The sequence below is a fragment of the Ruditapes philippinarum genome, unplaced genomic scaffold (genome assembly GCF_026571515.1).
Source record: "Ruditapes philippinarum isolate M1 unplaced genomic scaffold, ASM2657151v2 ctg463_1_1_1_1, whole genome shotgun sequence".
NCBI lineage: Eukaryota > Metazoa > Mollusca > Bivalvia > Venerida > Veneridae > Ruditapes > Ruditapes philippinarum.
In genome coordinates this window covers 80,126-105,287 of record NW_026866611.1, presented here as the reverse complement: position 1 = coordinate 105,287, position 25,162 = coordinate 80,126, and the positions used below count along the sequence as shown (strand labels likewise).

The 25,162-nt window shown below is 32.4% G+C and overlaps 1 protein-coding gene and 1 long non-coding RNA gene across 8 annotated transcripts in view; both read left to right on the top strand.

Annotated features, from left to right (window-relative positions):
* Window positions 1-14,453, top strand: part of LOC132733054 (uncharacterized) — a 70,213-nt gene extending 55,760 nt beyond the window's left edge. For all 7 annotated transcript variants that reach the window (XM_060719634.1, XM_060719636.1, XM_060719637.1 and 4 more), the window contains 5 exons: window positions 356-613; window positions 3,938-5,499; window positions 8,310-8,477; window positions 10,975-11,194; window positions 13,422-14,453. In XM_060719634.1, coding sequence (XP_060575617.1) covers window positions 356-613; window positions 3,938-5,499; window positions 8,310-8,477; window positions 10,975-11,194; window positions 13,422-13,663 — 2,450 coding nt within the window. In that variant the 3' untranslated portion in view covers window positions 13,664-14,453. The remainder of the gene's footprint in view (window positions 1-355; window positions 614-3,937; window positions 5,500-8,309; window positions 8,478-10,974; window positions 11,195-13,421) is intronic.
* Window positions 14,454-15,752: 1,299 nt separating this feature from the next.
* LOC132733060 (uncharacterized) lies at window positions 15,753-24,803 on the top strand. The gene is made up of 2 exons (XR_009626123.1): window positions 15,753-23,931; window positions 23,965-24,803. It is a non-coding gene; the product is annotated as an uncharacterized LOC132733060 (long non-coding RNA).
* The last annotated feature ends 359 nt before the right edge of the window (window positions 24,804-25,162 follow it).

The window sequence follows — 25,162 nt, the reverse complement described above, 5'->3', positions numbered from 1 at the left end:
AAGGCTCTTTTACTATCAAGCACTTAGAATAGTCGAGCATGCTGTCCTACAGACAGCTCTTGTTATCCTTTCTCAGCCAGCTTGCCCTGGAATTATTAACTCTATTATAGAAAAACAGTATTAGGCCATAACTAAATTGAATTGGTGTTTGTCAATATTTTTCCTTAATATTGATTAAGAGGCAAGCAAAAAACATAAATTAAGCAAAAAAGATTAAAAAAAAAGTTGTATATTGATACTTTGCAGATAAAATATAGAGTAACAAAACTGACAAACAAAATGATTTTTAGTTTTTGTTTGACCATGATTATGAAGTTATATTTTTAAATAAATCTCCATTTTTTTCTGCTTTCAGTTCCTGGTCCAAAGACGAGCCCGGTCAACAACAATTTGAAATGTTTGGTGTGTGGTGACAAGTCGTCTGGTATACACTATGGCGTGTTGGCATGCGAGGGATGTAAAGGGTTTTTCCGACGGGCTTTACAAGATGTCGGAGATCCGGCACGGAAGAAATGTTTCTACAACAAGAACTGTGACATTACAATATTGACGCGGAACCGATGTCAGTACTGCAGACTACAGAAATGTCTAGCTCTAGGGATGTCACGCTCCGGTAAGCAATAAATCCGCTTAACAATATAAACAATATGTATTTTGTAGAGATCATTTGCAGGCTGTTGATAGATGCATTTACAATTGCGCAAGCATTTACCCATCTGCTTATCTGTCTAGAGATTTAAAAAAAGATTTCCGTTCCTTTCAGAGACTTTGATTGTCGAAACAGATGTAAGAAAATATTTTTTTGTGTTGAATTTACATTAATTACATCTCCTTGAAGCTTTTATACTTACCTGACAAAAGATTTTTTTTTCAACATCTGAAATATGCAGATTTTGTTTAATATGACGTCACATGATTCTTGCTGTGTCACATGCAGCACAAACCGTAATGAGACAGGATCATGATAAACAAATCAGGCTAATAATAGATTTTGATTTATCAACGGTTGTTTTTCAGAAAGTACAAGTAACATATTTAGCTGTGCTGTATGTGATATTTTCTGATTCTCAATACTGCACTAAAAGGTCTTTGAAGTCTCAAGGTTACGGTCCGAATTAAAATCACGATATTCTTCCAGCTGTCTCAACTCATTTTTAGACTAGAAAACAAAGTAGGATGTTTAAAACAAAAGGGAGAGAATTGGATTTCTCTGTGACAATTGATCACAAACAGATTCTAAATCTAATGGTCATTTGTCGTTCATCCCTGATTCAAAAATCATGTGGGATTAGAAGTTTGTCACTTGCGGAAAAATTGATAATTACTCATTAGTTATCCAGGAAAGCCCGTTTAAGGTGGACTGACCATCGAGATATGACCAAAACTTAAAATGAGCCGCGTCATGACAAAACCAACATAGTGTGTTTGCGACCAGTATGGATCTAGACCAGCTTGCGCATCCGCGCAGTCTGATCAGGATCCACGCTGTTCACTATCAGTTTCTCTACTTGTAATAGGGTAAGTAAGCGAACAGTATGGATCCTGATCAGACTGCGAGGAAGCACAGGCTGGTCTGGATCCATGCTGGTCGCAAACCCATTATGTTGGTTTTGTCATGACACGGCTCAAATCAGCTTAAAAACCAGATAAACAAACATACAACAATTTTTAACGATAACCTCTGATAAAAAAGCTGGTGTTATTGTTCGTTTTCCTGAGAATGCATGTTTCTAGTTGCCCAAAACACAATTTTCATCAAGAATAAAAGTAAGCTTTCACCTGATGTTGCCTTTTCTTATTCATGAAGTGTAACTCGGTACATTTTGTTGCCAGTCTGTTTTCGATCGAAGAGCCGACTGTAACCAAAACAATCCCCTTTTGAAATAGTTGTTAAGATGTTGATTATTTTCTCAAACTCTCTAACATGCTATGTAAAAAACCTGAAGCATTTCGCTTGCATTTCCATTTGTGCGTTAGACTGCATGTGCTAAAGGGCTTGAATTATTTATCATACTGCCTCATTTTCAAAATCTGGAGCAAATTATGTTGCCGGCTAAATTGATTGATTTTCTCTGATTCAATATCCAGACTATTTCATTAGAAATTATTATGATTTAAGACAGTTTTGGGAAATTAGTTGCAAGGAGATAAAATAGTTTTTCGTTTATGTGGGCAAAACTACAGTCTCAATCAATCTCGGGTAGACAGTAGCAAAAGGAATAAAATAGATGCCCCTGGTAGAGTTTGCAAGTTTAACTTGTCATCGGCTGAGAAAATGGTTTTATTTATGGATGTCTAAGTCGATAAATAAAGATGAATAACAACTGTTTCTAAATCAGTATTGGCGTATTTATCTCTGGTATACTGGAAAAGGTAACATGCCTGATATTTGCCCTCTACATTATATAAGATATTTTATCTTGTATACCATCAGTGTGATTATTTTTCTGTAATTATTCCCTCTTTGCAATCAATCTGCAGTAGAAAATAAAACGGTGAACTTTCCATAATCATTATTTACTTAGATATATATTGACATTTAAATGAAGAAGGAGAGACATGATTAAGATGAGGTATTTAAAGCGATGATAATAATAATACATTGAGATATAGATCACTGTGTTATACCACAGTTATATACAGTATATATGAATCATGTGGCTATATTGAGGGTTTTTGCCGACATATGGTAAGATCCCAGACTTCAAACCTCATAAACCTGCCTGGTCTCAATGGCAGAGGAGATAAAGTCACTGAACTTCTGTGGGTTCAAATCTTGTCAAGAACTTGAATGTGAGGAATCAATCCAGCTAGCTTGCTAAAGGTTATTGGTTCTTTGCAAGTGTCTGCTGAGTCTGAAATAATACACAGAAAACTCCACCCATCTTACACACTGCAGGTTTGAATTTTGCGAGAAATACCAAATTCATTCACTTTAGGAATATAATCAACTAGCTTACAGAAGGTCAGTGGTTCTACTCTAGTGTAAATAAGGCAACATGAGGTCGTCCTCCACCAACAAGACATAGCAATGTTGAATAGGTTTTTAACCCAACCAAATTTTAATATCTAAAGTTTAATGCCAAAATTATAATTTGACTACAGTATATCTGTAGGATCTTTCACCTAAAACAAAAGTTAAAAACAAACAGACATAAAATCTTGATCCATATGGTTGTGGCAGTTTAATACATACACTTACAATTATTGCATACAAAAAAAAGTCAATGAGCCAATATTGCACCTTGTAGTACTCCTTAAAAAACTGTAACTTATCTATATTATTTTGTGTCTGAAATTGTTGTACCAAAGGTTTTCTGGGAGTCACAAAATTGGCTTCTATTTTATGAAGATTATATGAGCTGTTCGCTATCAGTTTCTCTACTTATTATAGGGTTTGTAAGGGAACAGCATGGATCCTGATCAGACTGCGCGGATGCATCTGCATCCATGCTGGTCGCAAACCCATTATGTTGGTTTTGTCATGACAAGGCTCATATTTTCATATACTTCAATAATTGGTGCAGACAAACAATAAACATAATGTTTGTGTCTTAACATAGACTCTATGTCCTTATGAACTTCATCACAAAGTGCATTTTGCTAGAGGGGATGCATTCTCATTGAAATTTTGTGTAACAGATATTACATCTTTGTAAAATATCAAACTCATTTAACCCAAAATTTACACACAATTCCTGAGGTTCATTTTAACGTGATTAAAATACAAAAGAGTGAAACAAATTTTTAAAAATTGTCTTTTGAGAATTTATAGGATTATGATATATCAGCAAAACAATTAACTCATATATAGTCCAGTAAGTTATTGTTTTTAGTTTGAACCTGCAAAATACATGTGTTTTTTCAGAAATAATTTTGTTAAGGCTTAAGTTATAGTGGAAGTATTAGTAAATGTATTCTTTTTTTGTATTTTCAGCTGCAAAACTGGGAAGACGTTCAAGAAAGATGCGAGATTTAATTCGCAGTATAGAAGACAAGCAGACAGAGCAAGCTCTCCATGGCCTACTGAGTCTAAATTCTGACAACGAGACCCCCCTGATTATACATGGTCTTAACGCAAATGGTGTTGACATAAATAGGCAAGAAATCAATCAAATGTCAGTTACTGCCCTTCAAATCCTGCTTAAACAAAGAGCTGAATGTGGGCCTAACTATCCGAGGCAAAGACATATGCCAACCCCACCTAGACATGACAGCCCTAAAATGGACGGCCCACCCCCTAGTCATGCACCCCATACTCAACTGACAGGTACAGATGGTGATCAGCCACTAGATTTGTCGGATGAGTCCAATCTCTCCGCAAATCAAGACCCGCAACTTTCTGCCATTCGTACAACACTGCCCCTTAATTTAATCAGCACATCTTCCAGGGCTCAAGTGATGAGCTCCATTCTCAATATGCAGTCTCAATTGCCATTCCATTTACCACCATCACCACTTGCTATTAAGACAGAGGATGGTTTGATCGAGGAAAGAAGGTCACCATATTTACCCATGTTTGACCCTGCCCTCATTGCAGCAACGAGAAGTAGTCCAAGTACTTTGACCCAACAGAATATCATGGCCCAGCAGCTAGCCGTTCAGCAACAACTTGCCGCAGCCAGACACCTAATGGTTCAACACCAGTTGGCAAGTAGTGGCAATTCTAGTTTTAGCAACTTGCCAACTGGTTTGATGTCATCAGCTGCCATGATGTCTGTCGAAGGTGATAATGAAGAGGATCAAATGGACCGATCCAGCAGTAGCCCATCATCCAAATCTGTGATTGTTCAACATACTAGTCTAGATCTGAGAAAAGTGATAAAAGAAGAGGAGAGTATAAAGCACAGTAGAAGTCCTATCAAGAAACGTCCCTATGTGCCATCCACCAGCTCTGAGTGCAACGACGATGATCCAGAGGTTGTGTACAAACATTCCCGCTTAAGTACAGACAGCTCATCATCATCCAGAAGTTACACTTCAGATGGACGTCCTGTATCTTTGTCCAATCCATCGCCTAGTGATTCACCATATACTGCAATCCCCGTGTCATCTGATCACATGGTTTCTAATTATCATCAAGCACATTCATCATCACATAGAAACATTGACCACGCCAGTCTGAGGGCATCTTCTCCGTCTGTATATCATCGGGAAGCAGTGCAAGCAGAATATAACAGAGTTTCTTCCCCTGAATACCAGTCTATGGTCAATGGCGAAAAACTGAAGAACTCTCAATCCGATCACCACACTGCAGTCGTAGCCCCAATTATCCAGAACCGATATACTCCGCAAATGAGTCGAGAGGACGAAGCCAGACTAACGGTCCCTCTGTTAACATACAAAATCCACGAGTCTTTCTACACAACTTTTACGTTCCTAAAACCGAGATTAGAGGAGATGCATTATAAGCTGAGAAATTACCAAGGCAGCGAATCAATGGACGGAATCATCAACCGACTTGTATCAGCACACATGGACAAATCCAACAGTTTCCAGGTGGGTGCAGTTTTATTAACCTAGTTAGTTAATCTAATCTGAAAAACGTAAAGTAGGTCTTCATAAATGAAACCAAATATGTACTAATGATTTATCTTCCTGCCTCTGTGATAGGATGGCGGGAATTAGCTTTTTGTTGAAGCTTTCAGCGACAGGGACTTTTAGCCTAATGTAATTACTCATTAGATTAGCAAATGAGAATGAATTGGGTTTGTTATGCAAAGGCCGTTGCATTGAGTTTTCCTTTAAATATTTCATTAGCAAGGAAGAAAATGTATATCATATAAAAGGCTGTTATAAAATGACTATTTTGAATAAATGTAATTTGAATATTCATGAATGCATAATGTCTTTTAAAAATGAAAAAAATATATATTCATTTATATAATTGCACCAGTTGTTATATTGCATATAAATAATTGTTATAAAACATGATTTTGGCTGGGTTGTGCATAAGTTTAAGTATGTAAAATCACATGAGTGTATAATGTACAATCGCAAATAATTGTATGTATTCAGTTGAGACTACATCGTAATTAGTTGCAAAGTTTATATTAACAATTATAAATGTGTTACACACATTTGATTTGCAAGTAATTAGAAGTTTGGTATTCAATAGCATATCTCATTAGAGAATACCTTCAAGTCTGTTATCAATGTGACTCTAGTGCTTAGGTATTTGATTACTGTCAGGTGGATGGAGGCTTGGCATTAAGATGCGATGGTGTTTTCTATGACTTTCAGAAAGATTTTTATTTTTTTCACTAATCACGTACTTTCTGGATGACTGAATTGAACTGCAGATCTGAACTTCCAGCTTCTATTATCTGGAACCCCTCAGAATCTCAACAAGCCCGCTTCGCCCACCCCCTCTTCCATCCCTATCACCGAAAAGATTTTTCCAAGTGTCTGGCCGTTTATTTAATATAGAAAATGAAGTTACAAAATGGGATACTGTGTCATTTCAAACCAAAGTATTACAGAAAGATATTTGATACTTGTTTAACTTTCCTTGTTTATTGTGATTTTTCTTTTATTATTATTGTGTAGAAGAAGAATTCCATTGGTTGTTATGTACAGGTCATCTTGTTCCCGACGTAAATTTGCATCAATATTATTGTTTTTTTCTACATTATAAGAAAGACCCCAGACAATACAGCTTAATGATGTATCCGAGTGTTTGTATGTTTGTTTAAGCAGAAATAGAAAACTGACAGATCTCCAGCAAAAGTGCTTACTAGTATAGGGAATGGATTCACTCCATGATTTCGACCAATAATAAACAAGTTCCTGTCTGTCTGCACCTCTTTTTTGCTAATCAAGAATGACCGGATGAAGAAGGGAAAAAATTGATATCGGTGGTGTCTAGACATTTGACCCTCGTAACCTTATTAGATGTGCAGAGAAGTGTAGCTGAATGGTGGCGTAGTGTCCCCTGATAGTTATATAATATAGACTTATTGACAAAGGTAGACATCCTCGTAACAAACTTGATTATTTCCTTTTACATTTGTATTTAGACAGAAAAAAAATTAATAAAAAAGCGAAAAAAGCAAAAAGAAATAGGGAAAAAAATAGATGCAAATTAGAATGCAATAGTCTAGTTTTTTTACCATCGGAATTCACTTATAGTCTAGACAGCCTATCCCAGGGCACCGTAGAAATCGTGAAGAATCGTCATTATTTCTAAGAAGGAGATATTTAGATTGTCCAAGAAACAATATTTCAAACGCGTTTTCTCGAAAAAAAAAAATCTTCCTGAACAAGGAATACACCAATGAGATGTTAAACCCTTAGGCTTGTTACGTGTAATAATTGGTGTCACAATGATGTGGTAATATACTAACAAGCATAATGCGAAAATTTGTGACAGCAATTTTAAATCAGAATAAACATCTATTTTGGTCGTCATTTATTTCTGAGAAAAGATGTATACATACCGTTATAAGTAGAGCACACATTAATTTTGTTTTGTAACGAGACCAAGGTTCCTGGTAAAATATTTGTATCTACATGTAGAATAAGGGTTTCTTTGTTGTGTTGACAAAGTCCTTGCGTTGAAAAAAAAAATCTACTGTATTGCTTGGGCAATTTAAGCTATGTTTCAATATATGTATTTAATGGCCAAGGAACATATTAAATAATTTTCTTTGTAAGAACTTTTCTGATTGGTTGACTTACTTCTGAGGTATTGCTTAAGGTTATGTTAAGCATGGGGAACTCTGAGCCAAAGTGGAAGACCACTCTCATGTCCCTCGCTACTGTGGGTTTAAATCTTTTTAGAGACTTGGAATTTATTTCATCTGAGGAAATGGATATACACTACTCATAGCAGGTCTAAGCCTGATCCAGCTAATGTTTAATATATTCATGTAGGAAAATCAATCAAAATTCCTCCTCCACCATGAAATCTGACCTCAACAGTGTAAGTATGACTCATTCAAAAGAATAAAACAAAAAGTCAGACATGTGAAGATATACAAGTGAAGTTTAGTAAGGTAGCTGCTGTGTTGTCATGGTTTTCTTTTCCGTGTTAGTAGTAATTTATGAAACCCTTGAGAACTGAAATGCCGCTTTTGGACGAAGTTGGCCGGCCAGTTCTTGCTAACCTGTGAGTCTGCTCATCTGTAGTAGCTGTGACTAACTTTAAATTTTGTCTTTATATCCCTAAGTTGATAATGAACAGTTCCAGAAATGGAAGCTGGTCAAGTCCATTTAACAAATTTAAGGTTACAGGTTAATATTTGACTGTTATATACTGAAATAGATTAAATAACGTACTTCTATGTTTCAATACTTCTATGTTTCAGGCATTGGATGGGAGGCCGCTGAAATCAGGCGAGGTGTGTTGGAATGCCTTCCAAAGTCTTCTGAACAAATCAATACAAGATGTGATCAACTTTGCCAAGAAGATACCAGGCTTTACAAATCTCGATCAAGAGGACCAAATAAGTCTCATCAAAGGAGGTTGTTTTGAGGTAATTAAAGTAATGAAAGTATTATGCACTTTCAATGTGAGCGCAAGTGCCTATGAGCTCAATCAGCCTGTACTTATACTGGTGTGACAAGTACTAATCTGCACTATTGTGTACATATTCAATAAGTACATGTATAATAAATTATTTAAATACTGAAATCTGTAGATACTCTGAAACTCCTGAATTTGTGTAATGGAATTATCAATCTTTGAGTCTCGGAACAATCCATTTGAATAGTACAGGATTTCAATATCAAAATATAAAAATTTGAGCTACCAACAGTGTATATCCTTGTCTGACTATACAATTGTGTAGATAAGCTCCTGGTTTGTACTGGTGGCAAAGGCTACAATCACTAAAGAATCTAGCAAAAGGTTAAAAATTTAATAAAAAAAGGGATAGTATTTATTTGGCGTAACAGTTTTAGAGGTAAAGTTATGATGGCTTGAAATGGTGATTCTACTAAACATGTGAAATGCTCCTAAGAAACAAGATTTAATAAATTGCCACCTAAGTGCAGTCCTTAGAAATTGTATAGGAGTTATTGCAAGATGATGAAAAAGAATATACAAATTAAAATGTTATTTGTTACGTATTCCCTCCCTCATCCTCAACCACACCCTTGTAATAATCAAAATTTGAAAAATAATGATTTGAATGTAAACCTATATCTAGATGATTGTATACTTACATATACACGCTGTCATGTTAACTGGTTTTCATAATTATTACATAAATTACGTGGGATGTATTGGAGATTTGAACAATATTTTGGTACTTTCAACATCATTATGTAGAAATTTAAAGCAGCATGCCTCTAGATTCATTATAATTTTCATGAAAGTTTAGAAATTGTTCTAATTTGAAAAAAAAATAGGAATGTTATCAAATGAGCATAAACCAGTAAATAGATTTTATGTAGCATCTGACACTTATTATTCACAGAATATTTCCTTTAACATGTCTAATTAAGCAGTAACTGCTCATACCCTGTTAGCCCTTTAATACCATGTTAACTAGACTTGTCCTTTGTTCAAATCTGGACTAGACCATTTATCTTTTTTAGGGAAAATTTCAAATCATATACTGACTGAATAGCGAACTGTGCAGACTATGATCAGACGACACAGAATTGCGGACTGGTCTTGATCTGCGCTATTTGCATGGGTAAACTCCATATCTTAAAAATAGAAATCCATGTCATATTTTGCATATTTTGTATAAAGTATCACACTGATTGTGAGTATTGATGCATTTTTTAAATGATTAATATGTATTTGTTTAATTTGATTATTGAAAGTTTTTATCCTATGTCTGGAGGCTTGCCGCTTTAAAAGAGCAAGTGGTGCTTTCTTTTGTGATTAAACCACCGTTATAATAATGTAAGGCATTGTTGCGTAGGCAGGTATAAGACCATTATCGTACTAGTTGTATTCAACTTTCTAAAAAATTTTCATGCAACATATTGCAGTGACATCTTGTTTAACTTACATGGTATTGTAACTATATATTAATTAAATCATATCTTAAATTGTTGTAAATCGTGCAGGGGTGAAACATATCTATGCCACTTGTAACATAACTAGGGTTTTTGAATAATGCGTCTGCTCGCATGAGCAGTTCCTACCTGCAAAATGGTGTACCGAATGCTCTCCAGTTATTTTAGACAATCTCGAAGGTTGTTTGGGGTTATTTTTTGCACTTGAATTGTAAGGAAACATTTCCAGGTGCATAACTGATTATAATACGTTCCAGCATCTGTACTCATTTGTTTGAATAGACGGAAATACTTAAAGAGACATGTATTGTAGGATACATTTGCAATAGATCAAATGATCTTTGTCCAGACTACAACATGATCAAAGTTAATTAGGAAGTCCTTGTGCATAGTAGTGACAGGTGGTGATTGTTACCTTTAAATCTTACATAAATTATCCGCCCCTTGCATGAAGGTTAAGTCATTGTATGAAACATGACAAAATGCATGTTTCACATTCTTCAATGTTTTGTATATCTGAAATAAGTTCAATGTGTGGGTAAAGGGAGGTCACTCAAATATTGTTTTCTGTAACATTATTCTGATATACATTTATAGTTTTAAACTGAATGGAGGCATGCCTTTCTTGATTGGGATATGGGGTTTACAACATTTATCCTCTGGAAATTTTGCTTAAAAGTCTAGAATTCTAGAATTCAAATATGTTATTTTTTACAGGTTTTCACCTTCAAAAACAATCATAGAATAATTTACTAATCTGCTCAAGTGATACTTGAATTGCTTGAATTGTATAAGCTTTACTGTTACTATTACATGTATTTAGATGTATAAATGTAAATGGTAAGTAAAGTATAAAGTGATTTGAATTCTGATAAACCATGGTTTATCATTAGGTTTGAAGATGGCAAAGATTTGTGTAGAACAGACATATACGTAGTTCTCATTTATATTTTATAATGTGCTTTTATTTATTTATTTTTTATTTTTTCAATCCACCAGGTGGCGTGTGTTGTCCATGCTCAGTTTATAGATGCAGAATCGAACACAATATTCCTGGAAGGTCACAATGCATTAGTGAAACGAGATGACATGAAATGTGGTTTCCCGCTAGGAGAGCACTTTGTAGAGTTGATGTTTAATCTATGTGTACGATTTAATACATTCAAGTTGGAAGAGCCGGAAAAAGCCTTGTTCAGTGCTTTGGTGCTTATATCTCCAGGTATGCATTATTATTATATTAAATCCCTATTGTGTTATTGGTAGCGTTTTTCTTTTGGCCACTCTGCACAACAGAGTTAGAGTTGGCACCTCTGCACAACAGAGTTAGTGAAATTTGATGAATAAAAGCAGCCAAACAGTCTCGGTGTCGATGGTCAAGTCATTTTATGATCTTTGGCTTTAAACCACATGCCCCTAACCAATATAGGTTCAAATCCTGTAAGGGACTTTGAATTCTTTCATGTGAGGAAGCTGTCAAGCTAGTTTATGGATAGTTGGTGGTTCTACTCAGGTGCCAGCTTGTGCCTGAAATAATGTACTGAGAGGGCTATCTGAGGACTTCCTCAAATCTTGGCAGGGTAAATTGTGGTCAGTTTGTTCTCATGCTTCAAAAAAGTGTAAGCTTCCTTGTCTTTATTGAAATAAAAAAAGCAATGCTGGTATTCTAAGTATTCAAGTATGCTCTTGTATGGCATTTCATGTTTTTGAACAGCCTGCGGTTGTATTTCTTAGTATTAATAGTTACGATTGCTAAGAAGTGTAAATGGTTGTTATTATGTCCGTTGTCATGATCTCACATTGAAATCAAAATAACCCTTTGCTTACATCAGGTAGCTGAATAAGAACCATAGGTTTTTCCTCTCAATATCCTGGTACATTTCTTGGAAACATTTAAATTGGGAACAAAGGATTGTCTAGCCGCAGTAAATATTTGTCTCGTCATGGTTTATAGCAGTAGAATATGAGTATTGCATTCATAAGTTACAATGATCTATCCTCGGAACACGTATAAAATTAGACAATACAGCATTTTATAGAAAGAATAGCAAAGTAAAAATGTTATTCTGTCAGGGAAATAAGAACTAGACATATTGGATAGGATTGTTATGAATGCCAGATGATCTGACTAATACTGAGATTAATTACAAGTGTCAGACTCATTTCCATTGAATTTAACTTGTCACTTGGTGGAGGCTGCAGAATTTTTGTTTACTTGGAAATGGGCATTATTATGCTCCTTGAAAAAATTTTTTTGCCTGAAACATACAGCTGATAGTTTGCCTGTCCAAGCATGTAGGTAAGGGTTAGAGGTATTTAATGGTAAAAAAAACCACTAGAAATTATTCAGTTTCTATGGGATGAGGTGCAAAAGTCCATTTTGGTTGAACCCCCGCCCCTCTTCCCATCCTTCTGTCAAATTTGCCTACCAATTCTCATAGCATCTTCATTTATTGTCATTTGGTAGATTTATAGCTATCATTGGCCTTTACCATTGGGAAGTGCTTCAGGTAGATAAGGTCAATGTCATTGGTGCTAAAAATAGTTTGAGAATATAATATAATAATAATGATACTCTCAATAAGAACATGTTTTTTTTGTGTTGTCAAGGCAACATTCGGAAGATTCCTTGTCTGTAACTTATATCCTTATCTTTGGAAAAGTTTAATACTTTATCAGCGGACACAAGGGTATTTTTTTTTTATAGTAATTAAAAGATCCAGACGTAAGAAGTACAGAATAATATGACTTGCTGTCTGTACGAGATTTCTTTATAGCAGGCTGGTTTTTTATTACATGACGAATTCAGTCATTTTTATAATCTTTACATCATTGTAATTATTTCCTGCAGACACTTGTATTAAATAATATTTTTAGGAAACGTTCTGCTATTATGGGAAGTTTATTACGTCTTACTATGACCTTTCATGCCCACTTATTATGTTAAGTTCTCAGACAGAAGTGGTTTTTTTTATATATGTACTTTACAGGCATTAATTTAGATATCCTCTAGTAAAACTTAAATGATGGATCCCCAAGATAAGTGTCATTTGCTGTCTGGTTTAGGAAAGTAATTGACAGTGTTATAATTTGAAGACTTTATTCGTCTCTGTAAAGTACTAGTTAGTGAAAAAAAAATGCATCCGTATTTTAATGTCCCCATCAATGAATCTTAAATTAATGGTTTATCCATATATCATTATCCGTATCAATTACTCATGAAGAATAAATCAGTATGAAATGTTTTTAGCTGTCCATCATGTTCATTTTATAAGACACAATTGTCAAACTTAGTTGAAGTTTAAATCAAGCTCACACTTAAAAGAGCTGTTATAGAATTAAGAAAAGTATGAAAATTACATGCCTACCGTATGACCTCTTTCTATATACATGCATATTTGGCAATGAGTTAAGAAAGAATTTTGTATTTTAATTTTTTCTGCTCGCAGATCGGCAAGGTCTGAAGAACCGTGAGAAAGTGAGCAAGCTACAAGAGTTATTGATTCAAGCATTACAGAGTAAAGTAACGTCAACACATCCAGATGAGAGCGGACTCTTTCCACGTCTTCTCATGAGCATATCTAGTCTACGAGAACTCGGTGTCGAACACAGGAGGATGCTGGGAAGCCTTAAAGGACAGATCAGCTTCGCCCATGATCTGTACGCTGAGACCTTCGATCTGCTGTCCTAGAGATATATATATATGTAATTATAATTACTGTTAGTCATCCGAAAGAAATGCACTACGTAATGGAAAATATAATTGAATGACGTTTAAGTGCTATTTATATATTTTTTATGTTATTATTTTTTATTGACAGTTACAGTGTCAGTGCTGTATACTGGAAATAGAATAATTTTTACCAGAGGCAAAATGGTATCCAAAGACTGATATAAAATGATTTTCAACCTACGCCTGTTTTTACAACCTAAGACTGTTTTTCAACCTAAGGATGGTTTCCAGCCTTTGACTGGTTTCCAACGTTTATGGCTGGTTTCCAACATAAGATTATTTCCAACCTTTAAAGGTTGTTTTCAAACCTTTAGTTTCCAACGTAAGACTGGTTCGTTATTCTTTAAGGCTGTTTTCCAACATCAGACAGGTTTGTAACCTGAAGACGGTTTCCAGCTTATGACTAGCTACCAGCCTTTAAGGCTGTTTTCTAACATCAAACTGATAAAGACAGAATCTGAATATTTTGTCAGCAAAGTTATCATAAGTACAGTATTGGATACCATTTTGATGTGAAATCTTGGGACAAAAACTCAAATCCATCCGGTGACTTTATTTTCCAATTATATACATGTATATATAAACATGCTTTCTGTCATTTTATTATTTTTTTGACAGCTTTTTACCATCTAGGTCATTATGATATATCAGTTTCTATTTCCAAGTCATTAAATTATTGAACCCATTGTTGAAGATATATATATGTATATATATATATATGAGCCGCGTCATGACAAAACCAACATAGTGCGTTTGCGAAGCATGGATCCAGACCAGCTGGCATCCGCGGGCTGTCGGGACCATGCTGGCGCAACTCCACATGTTGGTTCTGGTGACCGCTGGTCGCAACCACTTTTTTTCAGCGTCATATATATATATATTATATACATGTATATATATGTGATGCCATCCTTCACTATCATGTGTAACCATGCATTGTACATGTGGCTATTTATTTCATTTTTCACATCATTGAAATATTCCAAATTTTGAAATAGTGTATATTTTTGTTCTTGTTTTTTTGTCCTTTAAGTAATTTAAATAATTTATGCTTAAAAAAAATGCAATTAAGTGCTATTGAATTATAGAGTGGAGAGAGATGAGTTTGTGTAAATCTGTGCTGTATTTGTTTAAATGCTCAGTATTTCTCGAGCTAAAAGTTGTTCTTGTTGTTTTCTCAATGAGTTTCATTTTATTTTCACTTATAAATATTTTATGCATAATGTTACATGCTTGAAATGAAGGGACTTTCCTAAATAGAGCTAAATTTGAATTAAAAGAAAATGCTTGCTTGTTTAGAAAGACTAGAGAAGTCTTTGGAAGTTAAAATGAAAACAATTTTTAAGTTAAAGGTGAACTGACTAAGTTGACAGCAATGATTTCAAGATCAATACATTTCTGTTTAACAGAAAATAAACAAATGCCTTGCTTGATTGACATTAAAGTGAAAGAATATTTGAAACTACAGGAAAGATTTTTAAAAACTTACAGAAAGTATTGTTGAAACTACTGGTCGGGGACCATCAACTGGACACTTTTTGAACATTTTTCCGTACTGATTTAATAATTTTTAACCTAGAGACCTTAAAATTTGACACAGTTCAGCTAGGTTCTTCTCCTAACTAACAAACTAGTTTGTTTATTTCTGATTGTATTGACACTTATATCTGAGGCTTGACAAGGAGGGTATCAAAATTACCTAAATTGTCTACACTACAGTACCATGTGTCCGGACAAATATGTACATCACGCGATTTAATTCAGATAAAAGCTTGGGTGTTTTTGATTTTAGATTTTTAACATGATGTACAATATTTCAGCAACAAATGCTGAAGTTTTGGATATTCTATTGTTTACTCTGCAAATGATTATAGCTGGTATATGAGGTCAGGTAATGCTTTCTTGACCCCCCAAATTTCAACGTCAACATTGTAGAAATAGACATTAAAATATTACCATTTACAGAGGTTGAAATAAATTTATTTACTTAATTTTAGAAGAAATGTGCATTTATTGTTAATGAAAAAGTGACTGACAACCACTTAAAACTTGAAGAAAGTATAGGAAATATGTTTAAAATTATTAGTCAATTTAACAGAAATATGTTTAAAATTTAGAAATTGTAGTTAAAAAACTACAGGAAAGATGTTTAAACTTACAGAAAGATTTTTGTAAACTACAAAAAAGATATTTAAACTCTGAAAAGTGCTAAGCGTGCTGATACTGTTGGTATATGTGTATATAATGTGTTAGCTTTATGCTTTAGAGAGAGATTTTATTATTTATTTATTTATATTTGTTTATTTTTGTCAAGATTTGCTAGTGTTATTTATTGGGAGAAAGGATTAATTGTGTTTTGTGACCTAGATAGGTGTTTTCAACTAGATTTTTCTTTTTGTTACTTTCATGTTGACAGATGCCAATTTTTGTGGGACTCTTTTTTTTTTTTTTTTTAAATGATTTTAAGTGCACCAAATATTTGTTTTGCCCCCTTTTTTACACATTGTTAGATATATGTTTCATTTTTTATTTTTTGTTTATGTTGCTGGAAAAGAAAATTATCTAGCTTTTTAGAATATTCTTTAAGATAAAAGCTTTTTTCCTGCCATTTAAGTTCAACTTATTTCTTCTTAAATAAATAGAAATCAAAACAATTGATCTTGATTTCAGTTTTAAAAAATGTAATTAAGTTAAAGGTAAAAATAAGAATAGTGAAAAAGAATTGGTATTTCAAAAAAGATTTCGGATTGAGATAAATTTGACATTATTGACAGAATCAGAGGGTTTTTTTATGGCACGGGTTGGGATTGGGTAAAAAGATATTCCTATACAAATTTTGATGTTTTTTTTGTTTAAAAAGTTAAAGGGTAATTCACTATCTGCAGGTAAATGTTTCTTTCTGAAATTGAAAGAATTATTTTTGTTAATTTCTGATAAGTCAAGCAGCTCATGTAAGTTATAACTAACCCATTTGGGGAAAAAATTAATGTAACTTTTTGTTGAAGAAATTATTCAAATCTTAATTTACTGAATATCAGTTTTGTTTCCTACCAATTCTTTTGCATCACTTTTGGATAATTTTCTCATAATTTTGAGTTCAAAATAATCAGAAGTTTGTAATTTTTTCAGATTTCTTTTTCTCAGATTTTTTTTTTTTTTTTTCAGATTTTTTTTTTTTTAATTTTCGTTGAGATTTTTTAAAAACTTGTTTCACAATGTAGGAAATAGAATGTTTATTTAATATTTATAAGTTACATATGATTTGTTATTATATATGTACAAGGCATTAAAAAATGTTATGTTATGAAACTGTACATTACACGACATAATTTGTACACAGGCATACAATATATATGATAGCCTATTGTATGTAATGTGTAGCAGTACTGTTGATGATATATGCATATGTGTAAAGTGCAGTATATTGTATACAATTGTAAATACACAACTTATATGCCATGTTCTCATATCACTGATAAGAACGCTTGATACGTGTTCTGCATATAGTTTCAAATTACAAACAATTTGTTTGAAAAGGTTTTGCACTTGTGTATACACAAAACATAATAAAAAAAAATGTTGGTTTCTTTACATTGTAATATAAACATGTTAAATAACAAAATTATGGTGTTGAAAACTCCGTTATCTCATACAAAGTTGAAAATAGGATATGCAAACTTTCAGAAAGAATTCAGACTTTTTCCGATCACTTATACAGACGTATTTCCAAATTCTTGCTTGTATAATACTTGTATATATAAAGGGATTGATATTGTTCACAATCCTTTTAATCCCCTTACCTGCTGGAACCGAAAAGTGATTTGCATTTGCCACTAGTATAGAGCCAGGCCAGTCTACACATATGTTGGTAGCTCAATATTTCAAATTTTGATATTGAAATCCCTTTAACATTGAATGGACTGTTCCAAATTCAAAGCTGGGCAAGTCCATTACACAAATTCAGCAGGTTTAGGGTTGAAACAAAAGTTTAAAAACTTTGTATATGAAAATACAGGCATTTTTCTTCTATCCATCTTCTCATTTACTGTACCTAGTGCTTTTATTACCCACCCTTCGAATGCTGAATTTTTCATCTTAACATACCTATTATTGATAATGGGCAGTTCCAAGAGAGAAATTGGACAAGTCCATTTTGCGAAATTCAGCAAGAGAAGGGTCATGGACTGATATGAAAATGTATTAAGATGTGTTGTTTGTTTCACGGTATATTATTTATAAAAAAACAGTGTGATTTAACTCCCAAAGAGTCAAAAAGAGGGTGCTTTTTTATTTAAAAATACAATTTACACTTCCTAATATTTGTTATGTATTGTAAAATAGCTTGACAAGTTGTACGTAAATTCTACTCATTTCTCTCGATGCAAAAAGTCACTGAGCACAAAGGTTTTTTTTTATACGTGAGTAGAGGTTGGACAAGTCAACTCAGTAGCTTTGGTTTGAAAAGATGCACGATTATTGCATGGAGGAATTTTCATGTTGGCTACGAATATTTTGTCAAGGGATGTCCATGCTTGAGCAGAAAAACACTTTTTGGCTTTTTGCATTAGATTGATGAAAAAACCCTGTAAATTGTGTCATGAACATATTGAATGTACTTTCTGTCGTTGTTATTGTTTTGTGTGTAAAAAAAATAAACAATTTATAATGCCATAATAAATAGTTGTTACAGTGACTGGAAGTCACGTCACATATCTATCATTGCCTAAATCACTTTAGCTTCTGTTATTCAGTACAGAGAATTGGGTTTATGAGAACACCTGCTGTTTTACGTATTTGAATCAAAGAAATGAAAGAAAGAGAATAAATTTTTTTTTTGCTGTATCATCTTAATAGTGTTAATGAATTAAATTTTTTTGAAATCCGAAAAGGGAATTTGATATAGATATAAAAAAAATTGTTAATTATATATTTTTGACTTTTGTTAAAGTTTGGAACGTCTTTTAAAAAAAAAATGTTTCTTTTTTTTGTTTTTACTTGTTCAATTTAAAGTATTTTTGCTGCTTGTATTTTTCGAAATGAAGCAGGTTTGTTTGTGGCCATAATTAATAGGCCTTTCTTTTTGAAATATTTTGTGTGTGTTTGTATTTGTTAGTATCGTTCTATCTATAAATTGACTTATAGTAGTGAAAAAAAAAGCCATGAATTATGTTTATTGCCACAAAGATTTGTTTATACATAATGTTTATTATATAAGTACCGTAATAATGTGCTGTACAAAGTTTTGCCTTTTCTAATTGGATGTATAAAGAGCTGTGATTTACCGATGTTTGTGACGAGGAAAACCAGATAGCAAGATATAAACGTCTTGATATCCCATTGTAATAAAAAAATGCTCTTTTTAGTTCAAATCCTGATCGTATTTTTGATTGTTATTTTACATCATTTTATTATCATTTTATGCTTAAAAGAAAAATCATCATGTCAAGCACAACATACGACCTTTGAGGTATCATTCCTTTTATGAATACATTAACCTTTAGCCTGCTGGAAACCAAAAACGTGTTTTGCCCTTTGCCGCCAGTATCCGTGCAGTCCGACCAGGCTGACTGACTTAACTTTAAAATTTTCATCCTGATATACTTAAAATTGATAATGGACAGTTTCAAAATTGGAAGCTGGACAAGTTCATTTATGAAATTCAGCAGGTTAAGGGTTAAGAAAGAATATTTGTTTTCATCACTATAGTCATTCCTGTCATCTGTTGCTGTACAAAAAACCGCTTTGACACATTTTACACCAAGTGTAATTTTTCATTTTTCTCACATCGAGGGAGTTCTGATTTGCTTATGGAAGGAATGTTAGGAACAGTTTTGTCTTTTTTGTGAAAGTTGTCAGGTAGTAAAAAAAAGGAGAAGTCATATGTTTAAAGTTTACATTGCAATCGTTTAATAATTTAAATAAATCAATTGTTTACCCAACTTGAAATTTAAGTATGTCATTATCTATAACCTGTGCTGTAAGTTTTGCAAATAGGAAACCAGTGTAAGGGTGTTTGTTTATAATTCTTACAAAAATATTAGTAACATAATTGCCATGGTTTAAGGATAACAATTGAAAACAAGCTTTTGAGAAAGTTAAGAAACTTTTCTAGATTGTAATGAAGTGAATTTCAAATTTGAAGCTACATGTGTGTAGAGAGAGAGAAAGTTTGACTTAGCTATGAATTGTGACTAAGGTATGGCATTTAACTAAGAAAATGATTCAAATAAGGAATGGATTTTAATGGTAGGGGATTTTAACCAAGGTATGGATTTTAACTAGGAATGGATTGTAACAAAGGTATAGATTGTAACTAAGGAATGGATTGTAACCAAGGAATGGATTGTAGCTAAAGTATGGATTGTAACTAAGGTATAGATGTAACTAAGGTATAGATTTTGACTTAGGCATGGATTGTGACTGTAGTATGGATTAAGGTATAGATTATCAGAAAAGTATGAAATATGACTAAGGCATTAATTGACAGGAAACTGTTTTCTGTTTGAGCTCCTGACACATCAGCTAGCTTTCTGTGTTGGCCAAGCCGCCATCTTGTACATATACAACTCTTTGAAGGTGCTTATAACGCTGGTGCGGTCATTTTTTTTTTGTCATCTTTTTATTATCATACTATCAGTTTTACTGATAAAAACCATGGCAACAGTTTGAACAGTAATTAACAATTATATTCAAATAAAGGTAACAGATTAACCTTTTGATTCAGTACATAAAAGTAACATCAGATTTTATTGTAACAAAAAAGGTTTTTATTAAAGGTTTTAAGAAAAGTGTTTATTTTATCAAGGTTTTAAGATAGAAAATCAATATTGTGGTTTTATTTTCCATGAAAATTTAATTGACACTGTTATATCGATGAAAAAGTAATTAAATTCATGACTCACAGTGCCAGTGGAAAATTGTTCTTTGCTTATCTCATAACTTTCATTGACCATGGCGTTAGAAAAATATCAAATATTTTCAATTTTTGCTGTAATTGTCGTCTCAAAATTCATTCAGATCTTGGACTTCTGCTGCCTGTTTCTTTTATTGTCATATGTTTGATTCTTCTGCCTTCAAATTCAGAACAGTTCTAATTTTTAACCGAGTTTCAGATGAAAAATAAAAATCAACAAAAGCAGAATAGGTTCCTTCCTTGATGAACATATTGATATGCAAGGAAAACGATCAGTTAAAGATCAAAGCTTGTTATTTTACTTGTCAAAGATTGTGAATAGTATTCAAAACTTAAACTTTTTGTTTATATTGCTTCTTACCAACATTTTTATTATATTTACTACAGAGTTTGAAAAATGAATTTTTTTAAAATGATAGAAACACATTAGTAATTATAATCATTTAGTTGAATAATATTAAAGGTTATTTTCTCTATATATGACACTTTCTTAAGTTTAACAAATCTTTTACTGTATATCATCATTGTAAGCATTTCTTTGTTAAAATTATATATTTATTATTCATTCAAATGCATCAAATGCAAAAAAACACAAACTCCAGAATATTTTCATTGACTTGCATGCATTGGTTTGTATGTCAAACATATTATTGCCATTTTAATTTGTTTGTTTTAATGAAACTTTGAAAAAATTAACTAAAAAGTGTAGTATTTGTTATGTTAGGTCTGGTAGTGAAATGAGATCAAATAGAAGTCATTATTTAGAAGTGTTCTTGTTTTTTATTGGTCATTTTTTTGTGTAATGTAGAGGTTTGCCTAGTTTAGAGATTAAAGGTTTGATATATTTGATCAAAATCCAAGTATTTTTCTCATAATAATGCGCACGCATACAGAGATATTTTATTTTAGGTGAGAGCAATAGGGATTATGTGAATGTTGATTTATAAAACTCCAATCTACTGCTGATATGCAAAAAATAAGAAATACTCCATGTCCTTATTGAAAAGCTATAGTTCTAATATCAAATTGACCTTTAGGGTGAAGGTTACATGTTCATTTCATATAGGAAAAAATTCATGTGACCTTGACCTACTTATTAATGAGGTCATGTTTGTTGACCTTTAAGATGAAAGTTGCACCAGTATACTTTGAATGATAAAAAAAGTGCGGTATTGGTGTTAAAGTTAAGATTATTGACCTACTAGCTATGTGTCTGGCCTATTTACTATGCAATAGAATGTTGCATTCCTTTTTAATTTGTTGTGAATGACTAATAATCTTGACAGAAAGTAAAATGAAGAATAAATGATTTTTAGACATGTTTTTTTTTCCGTTGATTTAAATAGTACTTTTTTTAAGCAAGATTTTACCATACAGCATATGAATCCAATTTGTTATATTTCAGTTTACTTTTAAGATAAAATCACCACAAATAAGTCATTTCTTTGAATTAGGAAAGTGACCAAGAAGTTTTTTTTCCAATCTTGATAATATTAGTATAAGAATTTGAAATAATTTTTTGCATCGTAAATTAATTTTATTGTGACAGACTGTTAATGTAGACAAAATGTTGGTTTTATTATATATATTGAAAATGTTGTAAACTGTTAACACTGTGGTGGATTCCCCGCACTTTTCAGTCTTCCTTTTTTATAAAATGCAGCTCTTAAATTTCTATCCTGAACATATCATTCTTGTTTCGTGTTGTTCCTTTATTATTTTTTTCTCCCAACTCTGTGTTAAACTTGTGTGCATGATGAGAAATTTATGACTTAGGTGTAAATGATGAATAAATTTTAAAATTGAAAATTGAAATCTTTCAAGGCTACGTAATGATCCTTTAAAATTTTGCAGGGTTAAATCTATTGATGACTTTTTATGTCAAATTTTATGAAAATGTAGAAATATCTGAAATAAGGTCTTACAGTATACAGTGCTTAAACTAGTAAAAATAATTCTCCAGATTTTGATGAAACTTTACAGACTGACTGTTAAAGGTCCGACCTAATGACCTACTTGTGCAATGTACATATCCTTATTGAAAGTTTTTTCCCCAGAGTAACGGCCCTTTAATGTAAGTATTGCTTCAAGTGCACATTTAAGAAGTGTGTTCATAATAATGCGAATTCTTGTTGGTATTTGTAGGTTGCACTTTTTGTTTTTTATTGTAAACTAATGATCCATTATTCTAGCAATTAAAGCAATGTATTAAATAACAACAACAAAAAAGTATGCATGATTTTAATGTAAGAAATGTAGTTTGGGGTCCTCCTGGGCTCCTTGCCACTGGCTCTTGTTACTGGGTCGGGTGGGGGCTGCGTTCATTGAACGCCGCCTTTCCTTGATGATCTTGTTTATCATATTTTCTGCAACTTACAAAATTTTAGCAATTATTGATAACGTTTTTTTGTTTTTTTTATCTTGAATAGGTAGATTAAATCATGGTTGTATAAAAAAAGGCAGTTCAAATAAAAACGAGGCATAGAAAAGAAGATGATAAAATATTTATATATAAAGATATTGTGTTACTATAAATAGCAGTTGTGTTACTATAAATAGTGATTGTGTTTCTATAAATAGCGTAATGTCCTATCTGGTAGATTTAGTCAGTGTGTTATGTTGTGGATGTGGTGTAGATGTTGGAATATCTTGAAGACTTGGTTGAAATTGTGATACTTAAATACCCCCTGCCCCCTCCTAAAACCTAGTTCTTTGCAGATCAGTGTATTTTAAATGTATGTTATTGTTAAATTGAATTTTTTTTAAAGAAAAGAAGACCATTTATATGAACTTTACTACTTACAGTTTAAACAGTTTGCTTTGTATTTTCTGTTTTATTTCATACAAGGATTGTATCTATTTTTATCATTTTCAAATGTCAAATGATAAAGATGTAAATAATGAAAGGTATTGTTAAAAGCACAATGCACAGTGTTTATGATTTAATTTATTTTAGTTTTTTTAAGCAATTCTTTTTATTTCAATCAATTTAGCTTGATTTTAAGGTTAAAATGTTCATGAAATAATGAAATTTTAGGAAGTTTTAGATGAATACTAGTAGTCCGTGTAAATGAGCACATAATTCTATAAAGAGGATATGTAAAACCCCATTCTTTTATCCCTACATGTTGGGGGAAAATTTCTGATCACACATATGTATGTTGGATATATCAGAATACACACATGTGTTTTGATAAAATTACTTTACACATATGAAGTTTTGTAGGTTATATGTCACCACATTGGGAATTGCAAGTTATATGTCAAAACATTAGAAAATGCAGGTTATATGACACAACATTAGAAAATGCAGGTTATATGACACCACATTGGGGGAAAAAAGCAGGTTATATGACACAACATTAGAAAATGCAGGCTATATGACACGACGTTAGAAAATGCAGGTTATATGACACAACATTAGAAAATGTGTAGGTTATATGACACCACATCTACATGACTGGTACACTTTGTGACATGACAGATATGTGACTGACACATGTGACACTACATGTGTTTGACTCTTTGGTTATATGTCATCAAGCATGTTTGACTGTTATATTATGTGACATCACTTATACTTGATTGGTATAATATGTAAGGTAACACATATGTGACTAATAAATTATGTGACATAAATTTGACTAGGAAGTAATATAACATCAAATAAATGACTGGTATGTTACATGATGTCACACATGTCTTGTGGATTATATGACATATATCTGTGATTGGTGGATAATGTGACATTTTAAATTTGTGACAGGTAGAATATATGACATTACACTTATGTTAGTGAATTAAATTTGATGACTTCACAAATATTTGACCTGTAGATTTTGTGACATCACTAAACATTGTGACATGTAGATATCAGATTAAACACATGTGACTGGTAGATTATGTGACATCAGTTATATCAGATTTGACACATATGTGACTGGTCAATTATGTGACATCACTTATATCAGATTTAACACATATATGGCTGGTAGATTATGTGACATCATTTATATCATATTATTAAACACATATGTGACCAACTGTAAAATCGAGGGAGTGATATGAACCTCATTTATATGTGTATACCAGATAATATTACATAACACATATGTGTTTTTATGATGTAACAATACACATATGTTTCAATGCTCCATGTATCAAAAGCCAAGAATGTGTTTCAAATGAAAATAATTCTCAAATAGGCTAGTCAAAATATTATACTTTAATAAATGCATTAGAGGATTACGTTATTAACATATTGTACGCAGCATATTTATGATTTTTTCATAACATTTTAAATATTTTTTTCATCAAAATATATCAAAAGAATAACATGATTCCATGTAATATTTCACCAAAACAACTTACTGAATTGGGTTTACATGGATGAATGGTTTTGAAAAGTTTTGTAAGATATTTATTTCTGGTAAAAGAGTACAAAATACTTAGTTTTCCCCCAAGAAATAATCTTTCAAATGAAAAGGTTCAAATGTAATAACATGATTCTTATATATTGAATGTTATAGTACATATCATATTTA